Below are 11,149 nucleotides of genomic sequence, written 5' to 3' on the forward strand. Positions count from 1 at the left end.
CTTGAAATTTGTTCCATTTTTTATTTCGTTTCACTTGCATATGCAGCATTACCATTTCTAAAAACCTAAATGACGAATAAATTGGGTTAAATTCGGTCACTTAAAGACCATAAATGATCATTTAAAACTGCTAAATGAGCAAATAAATTATAATTTAGTCCCTTAATGATAATTTAGCTTCCGTCTGTCAATGCTATAAAGATTATAGAAAAACAAACACAAAATTTAAAAACTTGGAAATGAAAACAGATCCATTACTATTTTAACAAAACAACATTCCATATAAGTGTGGTGCCCATGACCTATGTACATCATTGTTTAATATGGCAAGTCATTGCATAAAGTAACAAAAGTGACATAATTTATTGAATGCACATTTGTCGCTTTGTCGTTTTGACTTTGATCATGTTACACTTTTAAATTTTGTTTGACTCACGCCGTTATGATTGTGCACTCGTAACATGATGCGCGAGCTAAACGTTTTATCATATGTGGTCATTGTACGGTAGTAACACAAATTCCTTTAGAGAAATGTTAAACCTTATGAATAACACTTATAATAATATATATAAGTAAAAATGCATAAGAAATAGATAACATATGTTAGAATAGTAAAATAGATACTATGAATATCTTACATGTAAAAATTATATACTTTATCAAAAATTGGGAGTAACCAATGTATTGATTGGTTACTCAAGAATATATAGGAAATAAATAATAAGTTTAGTAGATAAGAATATTTTGTATAAATAGAGTAAGATTTTACAAATAAATCAGATTCTTTTAGATTCTTTTGCAAAGGCAACAAGAATAAACTATATGTTATTTTGAATCTCTGGTTATATGCGGCATATCTGCTGGTAATACCATTAAGGCGGCTGAAGAGCTTAGAAAGTACTTAAAGGCAGCTGAAGAGCTCAGATTAATACTTATCCTTGCTAGGTCGAAACCTTTTGGGGCTCTTAATTACAATCCCTTAGCAATCCTGTCAAGTTAATACATATCAATGTATTGGATGAAGAACCTTGCATGGCAATCCTGAAGCTACACATCTTTGCATGGCATAATCTTTGCATTATATTATGAACATCCTTAATAATATCATTACATGGCGATCCTGCCATCCTTTAGTAATAACATTACATAAGACTCACATTGAGTGTTAAGGTTCAGTTAGACGGTAGTTAACGTAAGATGTTAAGAAGAAACGAAATGAAAATTTCGCTTTAAGTTAAGGCGGTGTTAGACGGTAAGTAAGCAGCTGATTTTGTTTACATTGGAACATGCAAATGAAATATTTTCAAAAGTTCCAGTCGGTAGTTGAGTGTCCGCAAGTGTAGTGAAATTCTGTGTTATTTTTGTTGAAAGTGAAATAATTAACAATAGTTTAAGTAAATTATTAACAAATATGTATAATCAAAATGAATTGACTGTGCAAGCTTGTAATTTGTTTCTAAACATATTGCGCTTGTACAGCATGAGAAATCAAATGCGCAATAGAAGGTGGCGAGTTCGTCCTATTAATGTGGATCGTGCTCTACATGGCTATTACCGAAAAACGTTTTTAGCCATAAAAGAAAAAGATAACGAAGAATTTTTTAGTCATACACGGATGTCTAAAGAATTATATACTTTATTATTGAAGTTAATAGCTCCTTCTGCGACAAAATGTGGGCAGCAAATAAATGCTGATGAACGTTTATCACTTACTCTTTTGTAAGTTACATGTACTGTTTTATTAGTAATTTTAGTAAAAATAACACGAACATTTTTTAAAGGTATTTGGCACATGGCGTCCCTTTACAGAGTTTATCATGGAGCTATAAATTGGGAAGAACTACAGTTAGAAACACCGTGTTGGAAATGTGTGATATTATTTGGCAACTACTATCACCAATATATTTAAGTGAACCTACAGAAGAGCAATATCGGCATATTGCATCAGATTTTTGGCAAACATGGAACATTCCAAATTGTGTTGGTGCAATTGATGGCAAGCATGTTGCTATTAAATGTCCTCGGCGATCAAGTTCCCAATTTTTTAATTATAAAAAATTTTTTAGCATCGTACTAATAGCAGCTTGTGATGCTAAATACACTTTCACTTCGGCAAGCTTGGGAGCATATGGTAGTCAGAGTGATGGAGGTAGTTATATTTAGTTTGTATAATAATGTATTGTTAATATAATAATAATATAATAATAATGATATAATAATATAATAATGATTGTTAATTTGTAGGAATATTTCGAGTAACAAGATTTGGTAAAGACTTTGCTGAAAACAAATTACCGTTCCCTCGCAGTATTCCTTTACCATTAATTTCGCAACCATTCCCTCATTACTTCGTCGCTGATTGCGCTTTTCCACTAAAGAATAATCTAATGAAACCATTTCGAGGAAATGTTACAAATAGAATACAAAAAGTATTTAACTACAGATTATCTCGGTCACGTCGAGTGATTGAAAATGCTTTTGGAATTTTAACAGCGCGATGGAGAGTAATGAGAACAACAATGGAGTTTAGTCCAGAAAATGCAGAAAAAATTGTATTGGCATGTTTGGTGCTTCACAATTTCATTATGCTGCATGATACAAAGCGATGGTACTGTCCGGAAAATTTTACAGACATTGAAATGGAAAATAATTCTGTAGTTAGAGGAGAATGGCATAACGAATTAATATCTGTTGAAGGACCATTGCCTTCCGTAACGTCTTTTGTACGTCGTGGTCCAGATAATGCATACAATTTGAGAATGTACCTAGCTAATTATTTTGTTAATGAAGGTGCAATTCCTTTTCAAAATCATATTAATTGAAAGAAAATACTATTGCATAGAATTTATATAATTTTTTTTATTAATGTGTTTAAAAAGCCATTTATAACATTATTATTATCAAATTAAAATATTTTTTCTTAAAATTAATAAAATTGTTTTTATATTAAAATATTACATTATTATTATATATAAGATATTAATTATTGATATTATAAAATAAATAATATTAACTATTATAAAATACAATTACCTATTGTAAAAATGTTAATAAAATAAATTTATTAAAATATTTTCTGCTGATTATTTTTGCTATATAGAAATACAATCAATATTCAGCAATATTAATAAAATAATTATATAAAAAAATATAATATAAAAAAAAAATTTATTAATAATCACATTCATAATCACAATATTTTTTCGTCTACTCTCGTTATAGTAAACATATTCCGCACATAATTCCACCCTCATCAAGGTTTTGCGAGCAACTGAGCACAGTTTTTAAAATCGCTGAACGTCAAAACCTAATTGAATTTGATTTTTCTATAAGTTCGCCACATATGTTTATTTCGTTCCTATCAAATACACAGGTTTGGTTGTTTGTGCATTTCGCTTTGACTTAACTTCTTACGTTAACTACCATCTAACTCCACCTTTAGATTTCAAATAAATCAACGTTGGTACTAATTACGAAAGCAAACACATATTTCTAAATAACTGACTATTCGATGGTACATACCATTTGATTAAAAAAGAACGAGAAGTTAAAAAAAAACGCAAAATTTTCATTTTTAATAATTTTCTTTTTATCGCCTTCAAAGTGCTCTCCTCCTGACCGTTTGACCATTTCACCGTCCGGACTTTGGCGTTCTCTTTTCGGTTTTGGTTCATATCAATATCAATACTTTGATATTGATATTGATTCGAAAATTTCCTAAAATATAGTCTTTGAGATGATCTTTCTTTTAAATATAATTTGAGCCCAAATTAGCATTTGAGGCATTTAGCGTGGTCCCAAGATTACTTAAAAACTATGATAGGTGGAAAGCTGAATTTTAGTGTCTGGAAAACTTATATTATTATCTAGATTTCAAATTATCTAGATTTATTATGGTTTTCCGCCCACTGCCACACCAACCCCCCATACTTTATTTTCATATTAAATCGATTATTATCGTTAAAAAAAGCTTTTTACACTCATTAGACTATACATATACATGACGTACATAGCAACACAACTTCGTGCAAAAAATTGGCGTGATCCGCCCATTACTTCCTAAGTTATTTGCAGTTTTATGCAATTTTACGAAATTACGATTTAGCAAAAATTGAACCAACTTTAAACCCCCTTATAGCTTTTCTACTATTTATTCCAAAATGATCATTTTTGATTTTTTTTTAAAGCTTAGGAAATTGTTATTCATTATGTGTAAAAAAAATTTCAATTTTAATTATCAATAAAATTTTATTAGCGAAATTGCACAAAAAGTCAGTAATTTTTTCATGGTCATTTCCACATCTATCTGCAGTACCCAAAAAAGGCATCCGAGTTTTTTCATGAAATTTTTCCTACTAATAGCCAAATAGTTAAACTTTACAAAAAAAAATTGATCTGCGCACTCTATGTTTTACACCTATTTTGGTCTTCAGAAACCAGCGAAAAATTACGAAAAATATGACCTTCAATAAACTTCATTTATTTCAACAACAAACTTGTAATGAACCTACTTTTTCCTAGCCGGGGTAGTTCTCAGCCTAGTCCAAGGTCTTACAAGAAAATTTCTATTCGCGGGGACCCAGCGTTCAACTAATGTCGTTTCTACCGTTGAAGTAAGATGTCGTAACACAGTAATTATTTTCGAATTCAAGTTTTTTTTTCCCTCTCTGGTACATCAGGACAGCTTACAATGTCCAACGTTGATTATCAGGAACCGCCAATCACCTTAAACTTTGCCACGTATCGGAGACAAAGAGACACCAAAGCCGCGCCACGTCGTTTGCTTATGGTGTCAACACGTTTATAATCTTCGAACGAGCACCAGTACAAAATCTTTTAGTTAACCACTGTTAAAGCCGTCAACTATTTCTTTTATACTGGGGCTATTATCACTATTATCCCGAGCACCAAAATAAATTTTATTAGTAAAAATCAAAGTTTTATTTGACACTTTTTGCTCTTAAGCAATTTTTAATTTTTTTTTTCAAAAAAAAATAATTAAAGTTGTAAATCAAAATTTAGTTTATAAATAATTTTTGAATTAATTATTTCTTTATATGGACAAAAACTGAGTAATTCACACCACCGGTACGTTGCGTTTCGTTTTACATAACCACGAGCCAAGAGACCGAAAACTTCTCCGCTTGCGCCTTTTATTCTCCTTTTTTTCTAACTGCGTCGAGCGGACTTTTTTGTTAGCCGTTGTTCGGTCAATACCCTCAACATTTCCCCTCATCAGGCATTCTGTTGTAGACTTCTGAAAGCTTTAAATTACACTCGCAGCTTTTTTCCTATTATCCGCTGCAATTTTTGGCGATCAACCGAAATGCACAAAGCAAATTAATAAATGACATTTCTCATTTTTTTCTATTTTTGTTTTGATTATGCTTTGTTTTTTACTAAAATGTGTTTCATGCAGTTCGGGAAAATAATTTAAATTTATTTTAATTAATATAGTTCGAACTATATTAATTAAAATCAATATTCGTCAGGGTATTTCAAGGTATGTATAGCATATGTTAGATATGTTGGAGTACATAACATCAAATTTTATTTAATTATAGTTATCTTTGACGTCAGCATTTTGTGAAACGTGTAAGAATGTGAACGTGTGAAATGCGTATTGTGTGACTAAAATTTATTCAAAAAATTTAGTCGTCACAAACTCAATAAGTGTAATGTTCACGTTTAAGTTTTGTAAGGATGGAAATGTTAACTAATTTCCAACCTACATACAATCAGTTTGGAGTTAATATCTGCAATGAAAACTGGTTAATTTTTATTGTTAATTTAAAACGTAAATAACTTACCATAAACCCACCCCCGCATGCACGTAACTGCACCAAATGAATAAACCTAAGATTACACTGAAAATGCAAGAAATATAAAATATATTTAAACAAATAAATAATACACTCACCTTATTTATTATTCATATTAATATTTTTAATATTTGTAATATTTATTTATTTATTAATAAATAAATATAAATAATAAACCACACACACCGGCACTATATAAAAAAAAAAATAAAAACACGTTTGTAAACAAGACAAAGTATGAAAGCTTTGGTTGAACTAAATACAAAGCACGGCGAATTCAAGAACATACGAAAACATACACCCAGGCGAGCAACAGCAGTAAAAGACAACAAGTATCAAAAATGCCAACGGCAAATGTACCGATGCGCTACAGGAAAAGCTTCGGTCGTTTGAGTATAAATAAACGCGCATTGTACCAGCAAGGGCACTTGTTGGGAAACTCTCAAAGGTAGTAATACGTCTTTGCGAAACAAGTCAGTAGAACTATAGCGTCAAGGTTGTACATACGTCTTGACGAGTAGATTGTATATGTAGTCTTATATGTAAATCAAGCGAAGGTAGTCATGATACATCTTGACTAGTAGGATTTTCTGTAGGTTTGAGTTAGGGTAGTAATATGTTACGTCCTAACATTAATGAATGCTAACCAAGGCTGTAACCCACCATAACACTTCTAATCTCCAGTTAACGACGTCTTCTGACAAAACACCAAGATTAGCACGAGTAGTGTCGTCTGACAGCAACATTTTAGGCATGTGGAAACAACAATCGGAACAATCATCGAAGCACAATTATTCCAAATAATCGTAGTCATCAAATTAGCAAACCAGCATTATATTATAATTATATTAGATTGTAAAACCTTATTTTATTTTAAATTCTCCTAAATAAATAATTGAATTACTACATCACATTGTCTTTGACTTCCAAAATAAAAATTCTATTGCAACGACCCCTGGACAACGGCTAAGTATTCCTCAGCATAAGTATCATTTTAACTTACAAGCTTACAAGCTAATTTAATTATAATTCGAACTCTACTCTCTTATTTTGTACTCTTATAAAAAGCTTATTCTATTTATATAAAAGCTTAAACTCTACAATAAGTAATAACAAAAAGACATTTATAATTTTATAAATATTTAAATTATTTATATTTCAAATTTCAACTAAATCGGTTGAAAAACGACGAAGTTATAACACATTATGTTCTACGCCTGACCGGAAGTGTGATTAAAGCGTTTAACCTTGTATTGCTATTCATTCAAATTCAATTTTACAACAAGCAAGTAATGCGTATTTAAAATATGAACATTTGCGGATCTGTCTTCTTACTTTTGCTTCTAATGTGTATTGTCTTGCCTTCGCAATAGATAACTTTAAACGAGCTTTTAATTTATACAAGTAATCGTCTATGTTGTATCTACCTTTCAGAATACAAATTTTCAGTTGGAAAAGATGGTAATTTACTAAAAATCAGTTCGTGCGGGGTATACCCTGTGTCTATATGTGGTGATGTTGTAAGCAAATGTGTAGTATGATAACCAGTTATCCCATTTATTATCGTTTGCAAAGTTAAGGAAGTATTCATTCAGGACACGGTGATTTTTTTCAACCGTACCTATAGTCACATGATGGTAAGGTGTGGAGAATGTTTGATTTATTTTTAACAATTCTGTGATATATAATATGAGTTCATTCATGAACTCTTTTCCTCTGTCTGACTTTAGTATTTTAAATGTTCCATATTTCAATATTAATTGTTCAACAAGTGTCTTTGCAATTGTTTTCGCTTCTTTGTTAACCATTGGATATGTGACGATGAATCTTGTACATTGCATGGTTTGAATGTATCTAAAACCATTTGATAGTCGCAAAGGTCCAACAGTATCTAGTATTGATGTATTTCTAGTAGTGCTGTTCATATTCGAATTTACGAAGTATTCGAAGAATTCGAATAGTAAACGAAGTATCGATGTTTAGTCTGTTTAGTCCTGACACTGCTTTCTGTTTTTATTAGTCAATGTTTAGCCAGAAAGCAGTGTCAGGACTAAACATTGGCATAATAACAAAAAGCATCATAGCAGTAATAGAGCGGCAAAACAACAAGTAACAAGATGGATGCAAGAACGAAGCTGTTTTAAAAACAAAATATTGTAAAAGCTGCAATAGAAGCAATTGAAAGTAGCATCTCGAAACGAGAGATGAGAAGCGCATCATTGAAAGAACAAAGAAATAAATTACAGCATCTATGGAAGGAGTTTCCTGAAAACCATGAGACGATATTAAAAAATCATGGATCCAAAGATGACGTTTATTTCGAGGCAAATTCATACGAAATTATGGAAGAATTGGTTAACGAGCTAGATAAAACAATATGTACAAAATTAGCTGCGGAGTCAGAAATATCAAATACCGAAGACGTAATAAAATAAATACCGCTGGATAAGAACCAGGAAACCGAATCAAATGAGACAAGGAAGGAAGAAACAAACACCTTAATGTTCGAATTTAAAAGATCAATTCAGAAATTAAAAAAAAAGTTTATAATTGGACTAATGCAAGAAGAAGAACAGGAGCTTATAAGAGAAAGAGAAAGCTGGCAAAAGCAAATAGATATAATACAAAACTATTATATAAGGTTGCGAATTGAACATAATGTACGTTCTGAAGAACTGCTTATAGAAAAAGATGATATTGAAGAGTGGCATCGTGAATACGAAGTAAAATTACTAAATAAAATAAAAAAGCTTGCTGAAACAAAAAGGTCAGTTAAATTAGTAGAGATCAAGATTCCATTATTTAACGGCAATGTTGAAGACTGGCAATCATTTAAGAAATTGTATGAAAAAATAGTACACGAAAACACTGATGTATCTAAGGTAGAAAAGATGTATCATCTAAAGTCACTCCTTAGAAATGATGCTCTTACTGCAATAAAACATTTGCCAGTATCCGAAAACAACTACGAGGCAGCATGGGAAATTTTAGATCAGCGATTCAGTAACAAACGAGTGTTGTTCCAGTCCCTAATTGACAAGATATTGATCAACCACAAATAAACAGCAGTAACGCATCCAGCGTAAAATCGTTATGGCATACAACAAACGAATGTATGCAAGCATTATCAGCTATGAACATTGGAATCGAACACGCGGATTCCGTTATAGCAAGTATAATAATGCGCAAAATGGACAAGGAAGGGCTGCTTGCGTATGAACAAATAACAAGAAGAACGAAAGAGATACAAGCGCTAGACGATGTTTTACAATTCCTAGAACAGCTTTATCGAAGGTTAGAAGCAGCCAATAGCAGAAAACAACATAATAATTACAGCAGCTACAGACAGCCATCGCAAAAGGTATCCCTCCTGACAGAAAGTATCATCTGTCTGTATTGTAAAAAAGGAGGACATGCAACAGACAATTGCCGAAATTATTTAGCTGTATCAGTAGCTGAGCGAAATGTATGGGTAAAGTCATCCAGAACTTGCTTTAAATGTTTAAAGCACCCGTTTACGAATAAAACGATATGTGAAAATAAAAAATCCTGTGGGCGAGCACATCATACAACGCTGCATAAAGATTCGGTAATGGCAAATTGTGTAAATGCAGCAAAAGATGTGTTATTGGCAACAGCACAAGTACGTATAGAAAATCAACAGGGAGAGTATGTGACACTAACGGCATTAATTGATCAAGGATCTCAGACAACATTCATTAGCGAAGAAGCTGCTCAGATATTGCAAAAGCCACGAGTTAAAATCAATACAGAATTATATGGAATTGGAAAAGTATTAGTAGGTGTTGCAAAATCAAAAATAAAAATAGAAATGCAGCCACGATTTGAGAGCAGACATAAATTTGAAGTAGAAGCTTTGGTGTTACCAGCATTATCCTTTATTAAATAAAGGAATGGCAGAAATACGTTCTTGCGGATCCCAACTTTGATAAATCTGAAAAAATTGATATAGTGATTGGCGGTGATTTATACGTAGGTGTAATGCAAAATGGAATTTGTAAGAAAAATGGAATGCTTGGCCAACATACTAAACTTGGATTGATTATCTCCGTGCCTCTTCGTGTAAAGCAACCAGGAAAACAACGAGCAATCAACATGACAACAAATCTCGAAAAATTTTGGGAAATTGAAGACATTCAAGAAAACAAAAATCTTCACGAAGATGAAATATGCATGAGGCATTATAATGATACAACAATAAAAGATGAAAATGAACGCTTTGTAGTAAAGTTGCCATTTAAAGCTGAAAACGAACTTGAGAATTCTTACAAACAGGCAATGGCACGATTCATGAATTTGGAAAAGAAACTAGAGACTAATGAAAAGCTGAAAACAGAATACATAAAATTTATGGAAGAATATGAAGCCTTAGGCCATATGGAGGAAGTACTTAAAAAAGGAAGGGCAAAATATTATCTACCTCATCAGGCTGTTCTAAGGAAGTAAGTCTGACTACAAAAATCAGGGTAGTAATTGACGCTTCGGCAGTTATAACTAATGGCAAAAGTCTCAGTGATGTACTATACGTGGGACCGCGACTACAAAAAGATGTTTTCGATATTTTAGTAAAATTTCGTTTAAGCAGAAACGTGATAACAGCGGATGTAGAAAAGATGTATCGTCAAATAAAAATACATAAGGCGGATCAAAGTTATCAGCACATAATATGGCGTAGTAACAAAAACTCTTCATTAAAAGAATATAAATTAACAACGGTAACGTATGGAACGGCTTCTGTCCCCTGTCTAGCCGTTAGAACACTCGTAGAAATTGCTAACAACTGTTCAAATAAAAAGTTAGCGGAAATAATAAAAGAAGATTTTTACATGGATGATCTGCTGACAGGAGCTGATACAGTAACGGAATGCAAAAATATAAAAAAAGAAATATCTGAAGCACCTGAAGAAATATTCAATGAAAATATATATAATAAGAATTACAACGAAAAGGAATCCGAAGAAGATGAACTTCTAGGTATATCAGGGGATACCAATAACCATGAAGGCAAATATGAATTAAATAATAATTTAATAACTTCAAAAACAAATTTACAAATAACGAATCTAAAAATTTTGTTTAACACAAATTACTTTTTATATCTGTTTTTGGCCCCGGAACTCCTCACTACGGAGGATTTTGTACTGCAATTAATTAAAACACAAATTACTTTTTATATCTGTTTTTGGCCCCAGAACTCCTCACTACTGAGGATTTTGTACGGCAATTAATTATATTAGTTGGGCAGCGGAATAATCTATAATACAGAAAAGTGGTACCTCACCACAAACATTAAATAATATCTTTAC

The 11,149-nt window shown here is 31.8% G+C and overlaps 2 protein-coding genes across 2 annotated transcripts; both read left to right on the top strand.

Moving 5' to 3' along the window:
• The first annotated feature begins 755 nt into the window (after positions 1 to 755).
• LOC119663717 (putative nuclease HARBI1) lies at positions 756 to 2,822 on the top strand. The gene is made up of 3 exons (XM_038073323.1): positions 756 to 1,719; positions 1,782 to 2,149; positions 2,245 to 2,822. The coding sequence occupies exons 1-3, from the start codon at positions 1,412 to 1,414 to the stop codon at positions 2,820 to 2,822; spliced, it is 1,254 nt and encodes a 417-aa protein (XP_037929251.1). The 5' UTR covers positions 756 to 1,411.
• Positions 2,823 to 8,026: 5,204 nt separating this feature from the next.
• On the top strand, positions 8,027 to 10,847 carry LOC119663716 (the record flags this gene model as incomplete). The annotated part of the gene is made up of 5 exons (XM_038073322.1): positions 8,027 to 8,245; positions 8,351 to 8,838; positions 8,889 to 9,615; positions 9,735 to 10,285; positions 10,429 to 10,847. Coding segments are annotated over exons 1-5 (2,404 nt in total), but the record flags the coding sequence as incomplete, so codon positions are not given.
• Positions 10,848 to 11,149: the final 302 nt, after the last annotated feature.

This window comes from Teleopsis dalmanni, unplaced genomic scaffold, assembly GCF_002237135.1.
Source record: "Teleopsis dalmanni isolate 2A unplaced genomic scaffold, ASM223713v2 unscaffolded_contig_0808, whole genome shotgun sequence".
In the NCBI taxonomy this organism is placed as follows: Eukaryota; Metazoa; Arthropoda; class Insecta; order Diptera; family Diopsidae; genus Teleopsis; species Teleopsis dalmanni.